The sequence below is a fragment of the Protopterus annectens genome, chromosome 17.part0 (assembly GCF_019279795.1).
Source record: "Protopterus annectens isolate FY-2018-M chromosome 17.part0, PAN1.0, whole genome shotgun sequence".
Lineage (NCBI taxonomy): Eukaryota > Metazoa > Chordata > Ceratodontiformes > Protopteridae > Protopterus > Protopterus annectens.
Genome location: NC_056751.1, coordinates 695802916 through 695822834, shown reverse-complemented (window position 1 = coordinate 695822834; position 19919 = coordinate 695802916). Strand labels below are relative to the sequence as shown.

General features: G+C 43.3%; 1 protein-coding gene across 1 annotated transcript in view; it reads left to right on the top strand.

Moving 5' to 3' along the window:
• The window catches only part of RPS11 (ribosomal protein S11), a 173661-nt gene that overhangs the window by 13122 nt on the left and 140620 nt on the right, over positions 1–19919 (top strand). The window contains exon 2 of the mRNA XM_044059430.1: positions 14719–14850. Coding sequence (XP_043915365.1) covers positions 14719–14850 — 132 coding nt within the window. The remainder of the gene's footprint in view (positions 1–14718; positions 14851–19919) is intronic.

The window sequence follows — 19919 nt, the reverse complement described above, 5'->3', positions numbered from 1 at the left end:
AACTCCCCCCTGTTCCTGGTTGATATGTAAATGTTTGGTTTCTTCTGCATATGTCTGGCCATCCATAAAAGTATCTACCCTACATATCCCCCCTCTGGTTGCAAGCACCTTTTCTTTGGGCCACTGCTCATATCTAATGTACTGCTTGTATTCCAATCTTTGTGTTAGTCGTATTCCCTAGTGATCTTATTTTTCCCATTAACTGTTGACTTTTTTACTCTGAGGCAAATAAAAATATTTTATAATAAGTTTCTAGGTTTTCCAGTGTTCTGGCAGTAGCAAAATTCTTCCCTGCTTACCTACCTTGTTTGTGTGGTGCGGTGGTTGTCTCCTCACAGCAAGATGTTCAGTTTGCAGCTGGCGCACTCTGTGCAGTCTGCATGTCCTACCTGTGTTTGTATGGGTTCCCTCCCCTATTCCAGAGAAGTGTCTAGAGCGTTTCTCCCAGGGCTTCTTGAAAACTGGCTCTGTCCTAGTCAGACTTGCCTGGTAAACCTTCCGTTCTTGTATTGTGGTAGTAACTCCTGTCCGTTCTTCTGTTGTGGTAGTAACGCCTCTCTCTTGGTCATGGTAATAACACCTCATTTCCTTCATCCACTGTCTTTGGATAACACCATTTTCCCTAACTACTAGGTTGACTGTTAGGTATGTGTCAATTTGATAGTTAACTGGGGGTGGATGACATCTTGAAGGATGCCATTGTGTATTATTTGGTATTTAGTTTTAGTTCGCATCTGCAAGTTATCTACTTTTATATCCTTTCACTTCCTATGAAGTAATCACCTGCAGGTGTCCCACTGTTTTGTATGGTATCTAGCATGGGTGTGTTTTTTTCTGTACAACTATTAATGTAATGTCATTGCCTTCTTTAATGTCCATTGAATGCAGGCATCAGTTTTTATACTGTAAACCAGGTGCTGCCTTAACATTTGTGTTTTTTAATACTTATTGTACTACATTAGGATGGCTGCCATTGCTTATGTTAGGCTTCCAGTTAACTACCCAAACAGTTCCTTGGTCCATGCTTGTTTTTCTCAAACCTGAGTCAGAGTCCTAAATTTGCTGGTTAGAAGTGTTATTCATTTCATCCTCTACTCTTGGCTTTCCTATCAGTGTTGGAATTGTCCTCTTTTCTATACCTTTGGCAAGATATTCAGTCTTGTTTTAACGTCAGTCTCTGGTCTCTTGTGTGTTATTGTCTGATCAGTTGTGCTCTTAGAACTTTTAAGGTCTTATGGTATGATTTACTCCATGAGGAAAAATCTTTAACATCTGGATAAACTGGAATGAACTGACAATTTAGCTGCTTACTGCAGCATGTTGCTGTGATCAGGCTTGCTGCTTTCTAGTCTTTGCCTTTCTTGTTTTAAAACATGCTAATTTTCTCTCTTGGACCTTTTTGACTTCTCTTCCTTTTTAATACTTTAGTTGCATGGGTGAAAAGAACCTCTGGTATGACACCATGCCAAGACATGAGAAGTTGTTCATTTTAATGTTGCTGTTGCCTGTTCTCTTGAGAGATGTGGGTGGAACTGGGTAGTTTTTATTTTTTGAAGTAACAATACAGATTGAAAGCTTGGGGGGGTAAGGCTTATTTTGCTTTTTTGACTGGCAAAATTGCAGCTTGTATGAATGGTGTATTTCAAGTAGCTCCTCTTGTTCCGTATAATTTCCTTCACCCTTTCACTTTGCTTTGGAGAGCTACAGATTGTCTGTGGCATATGGTTGAGTTTCCATTCTAACCACTATCTTAGGGGCATGTGCAACAAGTTAACAGCGGTGCTGATCCTTTAACTTGGTGCTGAAGGTGGTACTGAGAAGATTAAGCAATGCTTCATTAAAACAAGAGTTAAAGCTTTAACTTGCTTTATTCCAGTAACTTTGTTTTAGTGTGACAAGGGAGTTTTTTTTCCACATTGGATTTGGGGTACATGTTAATGTAGGGTTGCAGTTGCTGTCACTTGAGTGTTAATGTCTAGCCTCCTATCCCAAACAGTGCCGATGATAGTATTTTAAGATCCAATCAATGATGCTCTTACCACTTTTTTTTTATTGGTGGTTTAGTGTGTAGTTGTAGTTTGTGGTGATACCTTCCACATTTCTGCCCATGTTCATAGGTGTGTACTAGGCTAATAGCCCTGGAGCCTTTACAAGCCTAGCCTATAGCATTACCCTGGCATCTTGCCAACTGACCTTGGTTCCTAGTGTCTGTCGAATAGAGCCACTGGAGCGATACCCAGGGTGATTTTCTATTTCCCATACACACAAGATTTCTGGTGAAGAGGGCCAGTGAGGTGCTCTGACATGTATGGGAAGTCTATTTTATAGCACTGGCAGTCGCTGGGTTATGAACCTGTCCCTCCAGCATGTTCTTTTGATTGTGGTAATGAGGTTGACGTCTCTGCAGCATGTGGTGCTGAGGGATTTGGATTTCTTTTGATGTAGCATTTCTAACAGAGCTGGGTCAGACATGGCTTTAAGTCAAGCAGAGAATGCCACTAAGTAGGTGATATAAGACTGCGAATAGTTTCTGTCCATATAGGACACGTGTTTAAGGCCTGGATCCTCTTGGTGAGGTACTTTTGCAGCGCCTCCAGTTGCACGGTGTCTAGTGAGGTACGTGGCAAATGGGGCATTGTGCTCTGATTGGCCTAATGAGGGAAGAGTAGAGGAAAGCTATCACCTCTTTCTTCCTGGATGCAAAACCCTTAGTAATGAGATGTGCCCCATAGAAAGACTTTCTGACCACAGCGGCAAAGTGGTGGTCAAGAGAGGTTGCTGTCAACCTGTGTTCCCAGATATCTGACGCCTTCTGTGTTCAGTGGACTACCATCAATGTGGTAATTCACTGGAACCGTGTTTTTTCCAAGGAGGATGACTACACATTTTTTTGGCCTTCAGCTCATGGCCGTGGTTCTGATGCCAGTCTGTGTCATTTGAGGCCTATCTGTAGGATGTCAACATCACTTGGGGAGTTAATAGCTCCCATCTTGCAATCGTCTGCGAACTTTGTCAGCCAAAGAACCTTCGTGTTGGCCTGGACTTCAGAGAAATAGATGTCACTTGGGAGAGGACACAGGACCAAACCCTGTGGGACTCCACTCGTGACTGGTTGGCAGTTGGCTACTTTCACACTGTGGGTTCCATCTGTGAGTAAGTTTGCAACCCACCCGGTGATACAGGGGTTGATGCCTAGCTTGGTGACTTTTTCTAAGATTCCTGAGTTGGGAATGGTATCAAAGGCCTTGGCCAGATCAAGGTAGGCTGTATGAACCACCTTGCTTTCATCCACAGCTTTGTGACCTGACTCAAAGAAGTCGACCAGGCATGATGTACCCATCACAAAACCGAACTGTGTAGAATCCAGCGTTTGAAGATTCCCTATATTTTTTTATTAGGTCCACGATGATGCATTTCATAGCTTTGCATATCACTCGTCAGGCTAATTGGGTGATAATTCCCGCGGTCTGCAGTCTCTCCTCTTTTTTGTGGAGAGGGATGACTGTAGCAGTGTGCCATTCGGTAGGGGCAAAGCCTGAGGTGAGTCTGTGATTGAACAAGGCACACAGGTGAGGTGCCAGTACACTCTCTAGTCCATGTAGAACACAGCTGGGGATAGACTGGTCTCGTAGAAGCTGTATTGTCAGCTTTGGGCAGTGCTGTTTTTAACCTGTGCAGCAGTAATATTGGGTGCCTAGCAATCTACTGGTATTGATTGGTCCTAGGGGGGTAAAGTTATTGCTAATATACTGGCCAACAGATTCAGTGATATTTGTTGGCTCGGTATAGAGGTACCATTGTGCAGTAGCTCAGAGCAAGTCTGGGTATTGCCGTGGTGACTTAGAAGGCCTTGTGGTTGTCTTTACTATCTGCTGCAATTCTGTTTTCATTACCAGCTTTAGAGGACTCATTTTGTTGAGGCTGATAAGGGAGTGTTTTTAGTCTTGGGATTTCGCCTTATTCCGTGTCAGTTTCCTTCTGTTGTAGTTTGTTTATGGCAGGGGGACCACCAGATTGGCTTCCCTTTTATTTTATTTATTTATTTTTGAGGAGAGCATAGGTCTATTGGGTATGGCAAGATCCATGCATTTGTGTACGTGTTCGTCCAGTGCATTGGTGTATGATTTGGCGGTCGTGCAACTATTCTCCATTTTTGTGGGTGCCGTTAAGTTGGCCACCTATGTTTTTAGGAGCCCAAAATTAGCTTTGGAGAAGCTTTTCATTGTGGTTACCTGTTTGGGATGGGAGGGATGTGGATTTCCAAGATGATTAGTTTGTGGTCGGATCTAACCAGGAAGGAGTTTACTATTGGTGTAGAGCAGCGGTTGCCCATGTTAGTAATGACCAGGTCAATGATGTTTCTACCTCTACTGGGGGTAAGAATGAGATGGTCAGAGCATTGGAATTAATGAATTCCAGAAAGCATTGTGTTAAGTGTATTGATACAAGAGAACTTTTCCCAGTTTAATGGAGTAGTTGAAGTCGCCCATTATGAGTGTTGGGTTGGACCGTAATGTTCTCCAGGGTGCTTAAGAACATGGGAGTGAGAGTCTTGGGACATGGGTGAACCCTATAGCAGGGTACAACCTGAATCATTGTCCTAACCAATGGTAGCTGCACCTGAAGTATCTCGGGTGCATTGTTGGGCTAAATGTCTGGAGGTGTGCATCTTTTATGAATATGGAAGCACCGCCGCCTTTGGAGCTTCAGTCCCAAGTTCTGGGGCTGAAAGGTGTGGAATGAGTTATAGCCTGGTAGTGCAGTTGTGCTATCTGCTGCCTTGAACCAGATCTCTGTTACAGCACAAATGTCGATGTTCTCCATTTTTAGGGAGTGCTTCGAGTGAGTACATTTTGAGATGGACTTCTAGCGTTGAGCAGCATGACTCTCAGATTGCATTTGTTTGTAGCTGTTACGGTAGTAATTTGGTCTTTGGAACACCACCTAAAAAAGGCACTGTAGGACGACCGTGGTGATGCAGCGGTTAGCATTGCCACTTCACCGCAAGACGTTCAACGGTTCGGTCCTCTGCTGGGGAGCCTTCTGTGCGGAGTCTGCATATCCTCCCTGTGGTTGCGTGGATTTCCTCCGGTTGCTTCGGTTTCCTCCCACATCCCAAAGACATGCTGTAGGTGGATTGGCTACTCTAAATTGGCCCTAGTTGTGAGTGCTGGTATGTGCCTTTTGTGGAAGTTGGGCGCTGGGTGACAACATGACACTCTAAAAACTCCACTGCCAATCATGAGCGGACAGGTGATCCTCTGTGGCAATCCCTAACCAGGAAAAGCCTGAAAGGGGTTGCAAGAGCCTTGACCAGTATCCAGAAGGCTGGGGGTGACAGATGCAGGCCATCTGTGGCAAAGCATAGAGGTCCGTCCAAGTCATGCATCCCAGGTAGGCAGATACTGGATCCACTTAGAATGACTCCAGAAACTTAGCCATTTGTTGAAATCTATTATTTTATGCTTGTACTGTGGTATAGGTTCATAGGTTCATACTAGGCTATCTGCCCTAGGGCATTTATAAGCCTAGCCAGAGTGTGTGTGGCTTTCACCACCCCTTAGGATGAGAATATTATACCCATTAGTTTGCTGTGCCTCTGTCCAGCAGTGACACAGAGATGATTCCCGGGGTAAACCTATGATCTGCCATCCACTCGTCAAGATTTCTCTTGAACAGAGTCAATGAGGGGCTCTGCCTCACATGGACTGGGATTCTGTTCCATAGTGTAGGGAGTCTGTGTGATGAATCTGTCCCTCCAGCACGTCTTATTTATATCCATGTTGAGGTTTAAGTCTCTTGCTCTCATGGCTCTGGTGGATTTGGATTTTTTGAGGTGGAGCATGTCCATTAATTCCGGGTTGGACATGGCTTTGTATGTCAGGCACAGATCACCTCTGAGCAGACGGTATGCGACTGAATAGAGCTGGAGTTTCTTCAGTCTGGCATCATATGACATATGTTTGAGCCCCTTTATCCTTTTGGTGAGGAACTTTTGGGGTCTTTCCAACTGCTGCAGGTGTTGGGTAAGGTACATTCCGAATGGGGCGTTGTACTCAATCATTGGTCTGATAAGTGAAGAGTACAGGGGTACAATGACCTCTCCTGAGCTGGATGTGAATCCCTTCATGATCAGGTGGGCAATGTAGAAGGTCTTCCTAACCACTTTGGCAATGTGAGTGTCAAAAGAGAGGTTACGGTCAACTTGGGTCCCCAGGTCCCTGATAACTTCTTCCGTGTTTAATGGATTACCACCTATGTGGTAATTAGGGGTTACCTTGTTTTTCCCAAAGGGTATGACTATACATTTTTTGGCATTTAGCTTAAGGCCATGGCTCTGGCACCAGTTATCCATTTCTGAGACCTCTCTGGAGGATGTCTGTGTCTGATGGAGTGTCAATTATGGTGCCCAGTTTGCAGTCATCTGCAAATTTTGTCAGCCACAATCCCCCTATGTTTGCCTGCACTTCAGAAAAATAAATGCCGAACAAGAGGGGGCCCAGGACTGAGCCCTGTGGGACACCGCTCGTGACCGGCTTAGTCTGACATGGCACCAGCAACTCTAACCCTATGTGTTCTGTCCTTGAGCCAGTTTGCAACCCGTCTTGTGACATATGGGTTTACATCTAAGCTGGTTAGCTTTTCTATGATGCCCGAGTGGGGTCTTGTGTCGAACGCTTTTGCTAGGTCAAGGTAGGCTGTGTGAACTGCCTTACCCTCATCAGTGGCCTTAGTGACTGTTTTGAAAAAGTCGACCAAGTTCAAGAGGCAGGATCTGCCCTTGACAAAGCCAAATTGGGTAGGATCCAGTGTCTGTAGGTCCCCAATGTCTTTATTTGAGTTCCATTATGATCCTCTCCATAGCTTTGCAGACAAGGCTCGTCAAGCTTATGGGGTGGTAATTTCCAGGGTCCGTAGAAGCACCGCCTTTGTGGAGTGGGACCACAGTTGCCGTCGCCATTCTTTGGACGTATCCTGTAGTAAGGCTAAGATTAAACAGCAGCCTTATGTGTGGGTTTAGTTCCTCATTGAGTTCGTGTAGCACACAGCCGGGGACACCGTCCGGTCCCATTGATGCTGTGTTTTTTGCTTTAGAGAGAGCAGCTCTCACCTGGGCATCTGAGATGTTTGGGAGGCTAGACTCTGGTGGGATAGAAATTTCTCCTTTTGGGGGGGAGGGGAGAAATTTGCACTGAACCTGTCTGCCAGTATGTTGGCAATGTCTGTGGGTTCAGTGATTTTTTTTTATCATTTTGGACTAATTCTGAGCATATCTGGGAGTTTCCACCCAGGTTTCTAACATAGCTAAAGAAGGCCTTATGATTGTCTTTTGTGTCATTAGCGATTTTTTTCTCTCAAAGTTGGCCTTGGATGATTTTATGAGTGATCGTAGTTTTTTGCTAGTATTGATCAGAGATGCCTTCCCTTGTAGGGATTTTGCTCTGTCATGTAGTAGCTTTGTCCTCTTGTTGTAGAGTTTGTTTATGGCTGGGGTCCACCAGACCGGGCGCCTGCCTTTGGTGGAAAGGGTCTTGATTTTATTAGGGATTGCTTGATCCATACATTCCTGAAGGTGCTCGTAGAAGGCATTTGTAAGGGTTTCAGCAGCGTGGGTTGTGGTTTCCACTGGCTCGGGGGCCTTGAAGGATACCACTCCAGTCTTAAGAAGTGTGAAGTTTGCTTTTGAGAAGTTCTTCACTGTGGTCTTTGCTGGGGGTGGGGGCGGGATGTGGATCTCCAGTGAGATTAATTTATGGTCTGATCTCACCAATGAGGGATATACTTCCTTTGTCCCCATGTTTGTGATAATCAGGTCTAGTATATTTTCTCCTCTTGTGGGAATGGTGACTAGTTGTTCCATAGCATTTGAGTTTATGAACTCCAGGAACCTTTGGGCTAGGGTGTTGGGGCTTGAGTAATGTTCCCAGTCTGTTTGGGTAGTTGAAGTCACTCAATATGATGGTGTTTGGAGAGACATTCATACTCTCCAGTGTCTTCAGGAAGGCTGTGTGGGTTTCCTGAGTTTGAGAAGGTGGTCTGTAGCATGCTACAAACTGTAGGGCAGTTTTACCTATGGTTAATTGCACCTGGATGGTGTCCGATGCTTCGTGCGTTGCCACTAACCTGGAGGTGTGGGTATCCTTTATGAATATGGATACTCCCCCTCCTTTTGTGGTTCAGTCCGGATTTTGGGGCCGGAACGCATGATATGAGGTATAACCTGATAGTGCTGGGGTGCTCTCAGGAGCCTTGAGCCAGGTTTCTGTCACAGCACAGACATCGATGTTCTCCATACTGAGGAGGGCTTCGAGGGCGTGCATCTTGAGGTTTAGACTTCTGGCATTGAGCAGTATTTTTTTTTCTCCATTTTTGTTTTCTAGGGCGGTAGGTTTATCATTTGAGCCTTGCCTAAAAAAGGCACTATGGGGGTGGCAAGAGCCTTTGCCAATATCCGGAAACCCAGGGGTGACAGTTCAAGCCGTCCCTTGCGAAGCAGCGTGGCTTGTCAAGCATGTCATCCCAGGCAGACTGACATTGGATCCCCTTGGAATGACACCAGTAATTAAGCCAATTATTAAAGCTGATCATTTTGTCTCTGTATTGTGGCATCATTCTTGGTGAGGGTAGGATACTGGTCAGGGTCATACTGGCCTGGGCTACATAATCTTGAGAGCTCCTCTGTCTCTTTTCATGTAGTCCAGGGAGGTACGTCTCAGGCCGTTCACACCGGCATGGACAATGACTGAGTCATACTTGCACTTGCTGTGGAGTGACCCGAGTGCTTGTGTTGTGGCGGATTCTAGCGCCTGACAGGCAGCTTACTGTGATCTTTTCCTTGTTCAGTCTGGTGAGTGGGACGTCAGTGTGTCTGACTATGGAGTCGCCTATAACAAGTGTGTCTGGCATTGTGTTTGGCCTTAAGGGCTGTGACTCTTTAGCACACTGACTTTGAGAACTGTGTTGCATGTCTTATGTCCTGAGGTGGCAGTTGCTTGGGTGTCTGCTTTGGAGGCCTCTGTAGTTTTGGTAGATTTTTGATCAGTGCCTCCAAGTATGTCTTTGTGTGTTTGTGTTTGTTTTGCAGTTGTGATAGTTCTATGTGAAACTGGGTTTGTGGTGTGCGTGGTTTCCTTCTCCTCCTGTCTGGTCTTGCCAGTCCTGAGTGGAGAGAGCTCAGCCTCCAGTTTGGCTATATAGTTGCATCTCTCACATGTATTTGTGTTTTGTGGGAGAAGGAGTGGGTTGTCTGTGTACATGAGGCAATTGTAACATTGCCTCAAGATGCCCAGATTCACCAGCTGAACAGGAGAGGACGCTAGCAACTGACCCTTCGACATGCTAGAAAAAGTTTGCTGTGTAACTTGAGTCAGAAGGGACCTATAGGGAAATGGGTACTGAAGGGGATTCTAAGCTAATGTAGTACTTTGTTTAGTATATAAGTACTTTACCTTGAAGAGCAGACTGTACGGAGCCAGAAGTAGTTTAACCTTGTTTAACCAGCGCTGCCCGATGGTGCTCTATGGGCAACTCCGTGCTAAAGTGGGCTTTATAGCAGGGGGTTGAAAAGAGCTAGGAATTGACCCAAAATGGCCAATAGACTACAAGTTTCTGGCTGGAACCACTGCTCTAGGGACAAATAGGCTGCTCAGTGCTCCCCACTCCCACTGGTGAACAAAGAAGCTTCCCTTTATCCAAATAAGGATATGGAATAGCACAGGAACCAAGCCAAAGCCCAGAGATCAGCAAACTCTGAAGACTGGACTATTCTAGTTCAGTAAGGTGGAAAAACAGACAGTAATTGCTTTTAAACATCTAGCGCACTTGAGTGCGTTAGCCTACAGGTAAAATTAAGCAACAAATAACTTTTTTAAAAGTGCAAAACAGTTAATCAACACAAACAGTTTAAATAGAATGCAGAGCTGTATAAACAGGCGAAAATGCAGTCACTAAGCAGTAAATCAAAAAGCCAGAAAAAAAATACTTAAATCAGGAAAAAGTCACACTCTTGCTCTCTGCTGCTTGTAGAACTCTGCAGGACACCACGAGGAGCTGTGCTGAGTTGAATACAAGCGAAAAAGCGCACTAAAGCGGGCTTTATTACAGGGGGCTGAAAAGAGCTAGGAATTTCTGGGTGATGGTAGGATGTTGCTTGGGGCTATGGCCACACCCACCTGGGCTACATAGCTCCTCCATGTAGTCCAGAGAGGTACGTCTCGGGTTATTCACACCCACATGTACAATGACAGTCCTATTTGTACCTGTTGTTGAGGGACCTGAGTGCGTGCGTTGTGGCAGATCCTGTTGCCTGACAGGTAGCTGTTACTTATTCAGCGTAGGGAGTGGGACATCAGCGTGCCTCACTACAGAGTCACCTATGACTAGTGTTGGGCGTGTTGTTTTGCCTTGGGGGGGGGGGTGCTTTGGTTGAGTGACTCTCTGTTTAGAGGAGTTGTCTCGTGATTAGTGTGTTGTGGTGCTCAGGTGCGTTTCTGTGCTGGTCTCTGCCATTTGGATAGTTTTTTGAGCGCCTCCGTGAAGGTGGGTGTGTGGCTTGTGTTTTTATGTGATGGCAGTGCTCGGGTGTGTTCTGAGGGCTGTGTTCCATGTGGTGTGGTGCAAGTGTTTATCTTCTCTTGACCAGCTGTTCCAGTCTTGGCTGGAGAGTGTGTGGCTTCCAATTTGGTTTTAGAAGTGCATCTCACAAGTCTGAGTGTTGGGAGGTAAGAGGAGTGGGTTGTCTGTGTACATGAGGCAGTTGCTGCATTGCCTGAGGATGCCCACGTTGCCCAAGTTCACCAGGTTAATAGGAGAAAGCACAGGGAACTGAGCTTTAGACATGCCTGGTGGGGGTGGGCATTAATAAAATTCTGGAGCTCTTTATTTGTAGAACGTTGTGTGCTACAAAAATTGATACAAGAAGTCTGGTAAAGTGCTAAACTAATAAGCTAGTTAAACGTGCAGGAGAGGAGAGAACTAGCAGATCTAAGGGAAAAATGTAAGAGCAGACTTAGTTCAGAAGCTTACAAACAGTTTTGGATACAGCAAATCTGTACCTGGACTAGACTAGTTACAGTAAAGGCGGTAAAGAGCACAAATGCAGGCTTTTAAACCAGAAAGTTCAAAGATGGAAAAACTGCCCAAACTTCCAATAAACTAAAGTTTCTGGGCCAGAAACCACTCCTCTTGTGGTAGATAGGCTACCTAGTTCTTACCACTCCCACTGATAAGCTAGAAGGCTTCCCTCCAACACAAAAAGGCTTGAGGGGCTCAGAAGATTACCAACAGTCCTGAATACAGCAAATTTGTGTCTGGCAGGAAACAAGCTTAGATTTTTCATAAAGCAGCTAAAACAGCACTACAAAATCAAGTGCAGTGCAAGCTAGCACAAGTGTGTAGTGGTATTAAAGCAAATAGTTTAAATAAATGCAATTTATTCAAAATGTGTTCTGAACTAAATTCAATTAAGTGTCAAAAAATGTACTTGGCTGAGAAGCGCACACTTGACTCAAAACTTTTTTTTTTGTTAAAAGTGTAAGAGGAGGAACAAGGACCTAAGTGGGTTGGCCTTAAGTGTTCTCTCTCTCTTGGGTAGAATGAGCACTAGACTGGTAGGAGTGTCCCAGATCAAATTTACAGTAGGGGCAGGCAACTGCAAAGCCTCCCAACTATAAGACACCACAGGAATAGGGTGGGAGGGAGAATAAACCATTTCAGAAGAGATCAGAAAAAAATGCCAGCAAATATATAAAATTCAATTTGGGCAAAAATTAAGACCGTGCAGAACTCTGAAAAGCTAAATTGCAACGAATCGGCAAGCCTTGAACCAATCCGATAACAAAAAGCTGTTGGATCAGTTTTATAAAACACCACCACAGAAATTGGGGGGGGGGGGGCAGTTTCAGAAGAGAGCTTTGCTTCTGTGACGTGCCTTTGATGCCATCCCCTTTTCTTTTATTAAAGATAATAGTATCTTTAAGGCAGAACTTGGACCTGCTGGAGCATATTGCTGATGGCATTGGGGGCAGGGTGTTGATTTTAAATTTTAAACATGTTCCCTTTCTTACCAGTTTGTGTGTTATGCACTCTTACCATAAATATTCCCAAAGTATATTTATTGTAATCTTTTTTGCCACTCCTGATGCTTGTGATCCATGAGAAATATCCATGTCTAATTTTCCTCTGCACCCCAATCCCCCCCCCCCCAACACACACACACACACACACACTTTAAGGATTTCCTTTAGAATTCAGGGTTTGGCAGAGTAAGTTATTCCACCTGTTAAAACAGCATCTTTCCACAGTTCAGCCTGTATAATATACCCCACAGCCTTGGCTCTCTTCCCCGAGAAACAACTCGGGCGGTGTCTTTCATACTAGAAATGGAGGAAGCCATGTGGCAGTCCAGTAAACTTTGGGGGGGGGGGGCAATGCACCATAATTCTGTAGGTGCAGGTTTGTTAATTTCTAATTGTGCTTTCATGTTTGTCTTCCTTGGGCAGTGAAACAGTAAATTCAAACATTGTAAATACTTCATTATCACTTGTTTTCAAACAAAGCAAAGTTACTGTGAGATGTGCAATAGCTGTAGTGCTTCAGCTTCTTGGTGAAAGTGGTGTTAAGATATTTTGTGTAACCTGGGCCATGTGAGTAGGCCACCTGTGTGCAACTCTAATTTCCATGAGATTTTCTTCAAAAGCAGATGAATCAGTAAATTTAAATTGGTAAGATCCTGGGAAATTAAAAAAATTCATTTATACTTTACCACTACATACACATTACAGCTCAGGAACATCACTGTTTCCTTTCTAGTTTCTTAGTATTTGTAGAAGGTACATCCTGAATGCATTTTGAACTAATGATTGCTGTGATTAGGGCTGCTGCATACCAAGCAGTAGATTTTGTGCTGTGTGATGAATGATAAAAGGACTGTTTCAGCCTTGGGTGGTGGTGTGTGTTACTCTGTACAATTGCATACATTTGCCTTGAAGACTGTATGATGGTGCCCTTGGAGTATGTGAAAAGTTGTTGAAACAAGCTGCTGTTTGCTCACTTTCAAAACTGATTTGCGGACTGGTAAAGTGTAGAAAAATGAGGAACAGTATGGTTGCTTGCACTGCGTGAAACTGTTCCTGACAGAATTTTAAGTTTTTATTTACAAGTTGCTCCTTTCGTGATCAGTAAACAAGCAATTTTGCAACTCTCTCAAGGATAGACAGCAGTTGCGTTAAATGTTAAAACTGAGTTAATTTCATGGCCTTTTCCATTTGGAGTGGAGAGATTGAGGTGATAAAGTACAGGGCAGAATGACTAACAATCCTGTGCAGTTAATTGGAACTTTAACTTCTGCCTAAAGAGGAAAAATGGTCCTTCCCCCATTAGATTGTACAATTCAGTCTTATGAGCTGTTAGCAAATTTGGGTGGGTGTAGAGCTAGGAGTCGTCATTCTCACTCTATGTAGGTTGAAATTAAATGAATTGCTGGGGAGGTTGGTGACAAGCGATGGGCAAGCTGTAAGGGGGGGGGCTATGGGGAGAACTGCAGTTATAAATTTTCAGACATTTACTCTTGTACTTGTGAAAAACCCAAATATGTATCCCTTCAACTGTCCTGTAATGAAAGTTGCTTCCTCCCCACAGTCACAGGGCAGAAGTGTTTCTGCGAAGGTTTATGGCACAGAAAGCTGTTTTAAGTGCCACAGTCCTCCAGCTTTGGGAGAGGCTTCGTTTCCACTATGGTGCAGGTTTGCTAGAATTAAGGTGGGGAATAGATTTTTCCATGGCTGTGCCAGGCAATGTGCTGCCATAATGTCTTAATACTGCCTTTTTTGTAAGAGAAGTAAGAATAGAACTCCAAATAGTTATAATCTTAAATGAAGCAAATTACTGAGCTGCTGCTTCTCAAAATAAGTGTCCTGTTTGAAGAGCAGAATAGAGCATAAAAAGGTGAGGGGGGTGGGGGTTCAGTCAGCAAATCTGTAAAGGAAGAAAGGCTAAGTAGCTAAAAATGATGGAATGATGGCCACATCCCACCTTGTGAAAACTTGGGCAAATACTTCTCATAAGCGAACTGTGATGTCCAAATGTGAAGACTTGGTGGTTTGAACACCTTCCCTTTAATGTGTTTGTGGTTTCCAAGCTCCTTGAGAAAATTCATTTATAGTCCATGTTTTGAAAGAATCATTTATTGAAACTAAGGGAAAATCCTCTTATCTCAAACTGTAATAAAACTATAATTCTGACCATCGGGCCCTGGAGTGCCGTTTGAAACCTAATGTAAAGCAGCGAGCCCTTATAGTACTCTGCAAGATCTGGCACAAGAATTTATTCCTGCTTGGATTGTTTGCCTTACTTCTGATCTCCAGGATGGCTTGTGGGTAAGGGAGAGGATTATGGACCCTTTTCTTGGTGCCTAGTGAGAGATTTCTTGTAAGGATGGTTTCCTCTTGGTAATGTTTCAATTTGGTGGCATGAAACTACTCGCTTTTTTAACGTGATTAGGAAAACTTATTGTGTTCAGTAGTAATGTAGCTTAACCAAACTGCTAACCCTTGTTTTAAAGAGTACTGCTCTGACTTAAGTTGTTTGGGTTGTTTCAGAATTTTTTATGCTGGCAGGGAATTTTTGTACAGCAGTGCTTAAAGCCGCTCTTGCGTAATTTATTTTGTGGGGATTGTGTTAGTTTGTCCTAACTATCTCTCTCTTCCCCCTCCCCCCAAGACTGAAAGATCTTATCAAAAGCAGCCTACCATCTTCCAGAACAAGAAGCGAGTGCTTCAGGCAGAAGGAGGGAAAGAGAAGCTACCTCGTTACTACAAAAACATTGGTCTGGGTTTCAAGACTCCCAGAGAGGTGAGAATTGGTGAGACCTGAAGACAATTTAGGGTTTTGCCTTTTAAACTTCTTATGATGGTGGCAGTTTGTTAAATCTTTGAAAACATGAAGAGATGGAGACTGATAAGGCCTTGTGCTTTTAAGGGCAAATAGTGCCTAATGGGTATACACTCTGTACAGGGGGAGTAATATATGGAAGTAGACGTACACAACACTGCCTGTTTCCTTAGCGTTGTCTTGCATTCTGAAGTTGGTTGTTCCTAGTAGCAAATAAGTGTGGCCGTTTAACAGGCTGGGTTAGTAATAGGTAGTTAATATGCAAAATGAGCTGTCCTTTAGAAACACAATCTGCCATGGTGCAGGTTCCTTACTGTTGCTAGTTTGTTGATGGTCTGGCATGTAAGCTGTCCTCTTTTTTTTTTTTTCTCTGTCTCGACATTTGCCCCAGTGACTGACTTATCAAGCCAACCCCAACTGGAGGCGGTTTCCTCTGTCCTGTCTGGAGGGCATCATATAGAGAGCCATTACTTTTGTCCTTGTAGCAATTGTGGATGTTGCCTGTACTCCAAAGCCCTGGCCCCTCCCTGGCTGAGGAGGTGTGAGCTATTTGTACTGCTGTGAAAATACAGTATGCGTTTCGTGTTGCAAGTATGTGCTGCTTTGCACATGTTGGCAAAGGCTTGTACCAAATGGTGGCTTGCTGAGTGAAACATATGCCCACAAAAACTGTTTTTATAAACTGCCGTAGTCTCCCAAAGGAGAGGCAGCATTATCTGGTCTGTCATTTCACCTATTCACTAGCATGTCACTGTCATGCCAAATATTAGTGTTCCTGTTAATGCCATCCAGTGTCTTTATCTTCATTTGTTTGGTAACTTACAAATGATTGCCTTTTCCCACTTTTAGTTGGATGCTTGCATTTTCACATTAGTTGGGATCAATTTGTATCGTTTCTGATGGCAGTATTCTCTGATCATAGGTCTGTTTAATTCATTAATATTTAACAATTTTTAAAGCAAATGTGGTTGAAAGAGGCAAAGATGGCAGAAAAATTAAATGCACTTTTATGATAACCCAATGCTTGAAATTGTAAATTTTGGGAAGTTACTGTAAACGTTTGGTTTTGCCTAGCGTTTGTATAGTTTTAGCAAAATGTTTTGTTGCAGTTTCTTCTCCAAGCCTCCACTGAAAAGTGACTAGTTGTCCTGTCACTTTCTTCAGTAAAAAAAAAGTAAATTGTGACAAGTCATGAGTGAAATTTGTGATTGTTAGAAATATATAGGTCTTCAGTGTTGCCACTTTGTTTCAGTTTAATGTAGCATATCAGAGCACTTTGGCATGAATGGTAATGCTTGGTGGAGAGAGATCCAGTTTGCAACAAATGCTCCTTGGTGTCAAATTTTAAGTATTTTTACAGGAACAGTAAATGCAGACAGAGCATCTGAACCAGAGTAAGGTATGCTGTGTACAGTCTCTTTAAAAAAAAAATACATAGTTTGTTTAATGAATGACTGAAAAGCATACAGAAGACCTGAGGGATACAGTAAAATTGTTTAGGGAGTATATCCAAACACCATAGAAATTTCTGGGGGAAGGGAACATGGTTAGATACTCTGGCCATAATATACTCGCAGTAAGATGGAGTATGACGAACTACAGCCCTGAAAGAGCAAGGGATTAAAGTAGAAAGTTACAATTCAAGCCAGCTTTTAATTATAAGGGGTACGTCTGTGTTGATCAAAAACCTATAACTGAGGCTCGCCAAAAACTTCGTACAAGTTAGAGAAGTATGTACTGAAGCTTAAAAGGGGAGCCCATAGTACATGATATAGAAGTGTTATGAGAGATCATGAAGACCTTTACTGCAGTAAACCCACTAAAGACAGGGGAACCTGGGTATACCTAGGTTCCCTCTAATTTTAAAGCAGAGAGCTGTTAAACTGCTGTCTGCAGCAGATACGTAAGTTAATGAAGTTGTAGTGGAGGAATTGCTAAAACTAAAAGCCGAAGAAGTCGATGGCAGTAGTTGCCTTTCATGTATAAGAAGGAATCTGAGATGCAGTGTGCCTGCATTAGGGGGTTGAGCCTCGTGTCTGTGTACTGATAGTGTTGTGGATTTTCAGACAAGCAGTGGAAACTTTAGGAAAGTACATGGGAGGGATGTTAGTCCTGGTCAGAAGAAAACAGTGTAGCTGGAATGGGAGGTGTAACTGAGCGAGACTGATCCTTATCAATATTTTTTGAATTGACTGATTTGATTTTTGCCTTCATTTAATCCTTGTATCAACTGTTTGTTCCAAAGCACTTAGAACACTGGCTGTGAAAATAAGCACACCTGTTCTGGGGAGGATTTTAGGGATCAAAACAAGAGCTAGACGTTTACATAGATTTTATTGGCATAATATAATGAAAAGCATTTCACTTCTTTGTAAAATTAAATTGCCCAAAGTGTCAGGAGATGGCAGTTCGACTTCAGAAGGCCACTGGTGGCTGTGCTTGTTTAAGTCCATTTAAAATTGAAGGTTATGAATTTGAGGTAGCTTGTTTGGTAACTGTTAGCAGTACACTGTAAAGATTACCTGGCCAAAATGAGGTGAAAATCTGGACAGTTGAGGTTTCTATATCAGTGTCCACTTTTTTGAAGTGGATACATCTAACAGACCCTGTGCTCATGATCCACCTGGTCTGTGCGTGTGGGGGGAGAGTGTGTTGTGCTTAGGTCAGCAACCAGTGACTTTACAGGTGTTGCAATCTGCCTTTTATTAGTGTAAAAATTTTAAATCTCTGTTTTGCCACAGATTTAATGCATGGTGAGAGAATTGTCTGTAGTCCTCTAAAATTCTCTTCCCCGGTAGCTTTCCATGCCCCTTGAAGAAACTATGTACACCAAACATACACTTTGCGTTTGTTCTCCAGACTCTGACCCTCCCGCTTCACCTCTTCACACTTCAGGTCATACTGGACAGTTTATTAATCACAAGCCCACCAAGAGGGGGTGGAACAGTCTTTGTTGGCACAAAACTTCATTTTCATATTGTTTTAAAAATGAAAAGTAATTGCATGTAAAACTGTTAGGGTTGAAAATAATGGCTTTACCTAAAATCCCTTCCACAACTGTTTAAAATTCTATGCAGTACTTGGAAGAGCCAAAATACTATAAAAGTTCTCTGCCTTCTAAAACGAAATTTTTTTTCTTACAAAAACTGGAGACTTCGAACGAGAGAAATAAGAGACGACTACAGGGATAATCTGGTACTTTATACAAAACTAGAGAAGTGTACCTGATGTATCCTTTATATTTAAAAAAAAAAGCAATGGGGATGTTCTTTACTCCTTTGCTTCCTTTACACGGCAGTGATGTACTGCATAAGCATGGGAACACAAGTCCCATATGCATGCGCACTACATCAGGAAAGCTCCCGGATACTAAGTGAAGAGCACCACAGCACAGTTGTACCAAGGACGTTATTTAGGAAAATGAATGATGGCGATAACTCATGAATATGGGTAGTGCTAGATTTACCCATGGTGGCCCTTGTTTGGTCACTCGAGCTTCACCCTCGTGACCAAACCACATCCACCATTGGTTATTGCTGTAGTATTGGTCTTCTAGATAGTTTAGTGTGGTAGCTAATTTTAGTTTAGTGCATATGAGTTTCTTTTGGGATTAGTGCTTGTGTTCCTGTTTGCTTCGCAGTGTTGGTCTGTAGTGTAGAGAAGGTTGTAGCTTTAAGAAGTGCTCCAAATGTGGCAACAGTCCCCCTCAAAGGTCTTCATGATCTCTCTAGTTTGTGGGCTTCTCTCTTTAGTGCTTCCAGTGACAAATGTGCTGCTTTTGGTCCCAGGGTACTTGCTGACCAGAGGAACACTCATTAGGGGGTTTATTCCTGCAGATCCAGAAAAGGGAACAAAGTCTGATGAGCTGTCCTAAATCTATGGACTCTGATTCCCACAAAAATTTGTATGAATGTCCAACTCAGTTAACTTCCAAGATTCCAAGGAATAAGCATACTGTTTAGACCCCTACCTACATTTCTCCACCAGGTCTGGAGATGAGGGCGTCGTTAATGGTTATCAGACCCTAAAGCTATTGCTTTCTGAGATTGAATGCAGTGGGTGGAGCAGCAGGAGCAGTTGGGGTGGGCATCTGATGCTATAATTAAGCTGTGTTTGTGGGATTTTTTGCGGATAACTAAAGCTGTCCTTCACAAACACACTTTGAAGGAACTTTTTTTTCCACAGTAAAAAGGATCTGTAGAATCCTTACCTTCACATAAAAACAGAGATGTCCAGGAAATCTAGTCAGTGACTGGCTCTTGTGTTTATGCAAATTCAGAGCCTTGCATTTCTATCTCCTATCGCCATGGCTGTCGCAGACTACTACTTGTATTGCATTAAGCGGCAGTCTACTTTCACCAAGAATGATGCGACAGTATGAACAGAAAATTGTTTAATAATGGTTTAGTTTTTCTTGTCCCTCAAGGTGATTGTCGGCATGGGACATGATTAACAGATCACATTGCTTTGCTAAGGTGGCGTGCACCCCCCCACCCCCGCCATGCCTTTTGGATACTGGCTAAAAAATGTAACCACTTGTGTAAAAAGACTTTTTTTTTTTTTTTTTTTTTTTTTTTTTTAACTATGCCAAAACTACCAACGTAACACCCCCCAAAAAAACCATCAGAGCAACTCTAAGGTGTTAGTCGAAGGAAGTACTCCAGCAGTGCAACAGGCCAAACAGCAGCTCTAATGGGCTAGAGGTGGAGGTGTATGTCTTGCTTTTAATGTAGATCTAGACAACTGCAACTTGGTTAAACTGGATGATGCCCTGGAGTTCATCCAAGTTTGTCTCCGTAGATAAGGTCCTGTATAACCCATGAAGCTCAGAACTATTACCTAGACCTCTTGGAGGTGCTAAAAATACCCTGGTCATGGGAGACTCTCTACTACTCCTCTATAGACTGGGAAAGCTACACTACCTGTAACTCACAGGCACATTTCCTGGATTTATCAACATGAACACAGTGGACTAGGTTGTGTACACTCCAACCAAGTGGATCAAATGTGCTGGACTTGGTACTCAAATG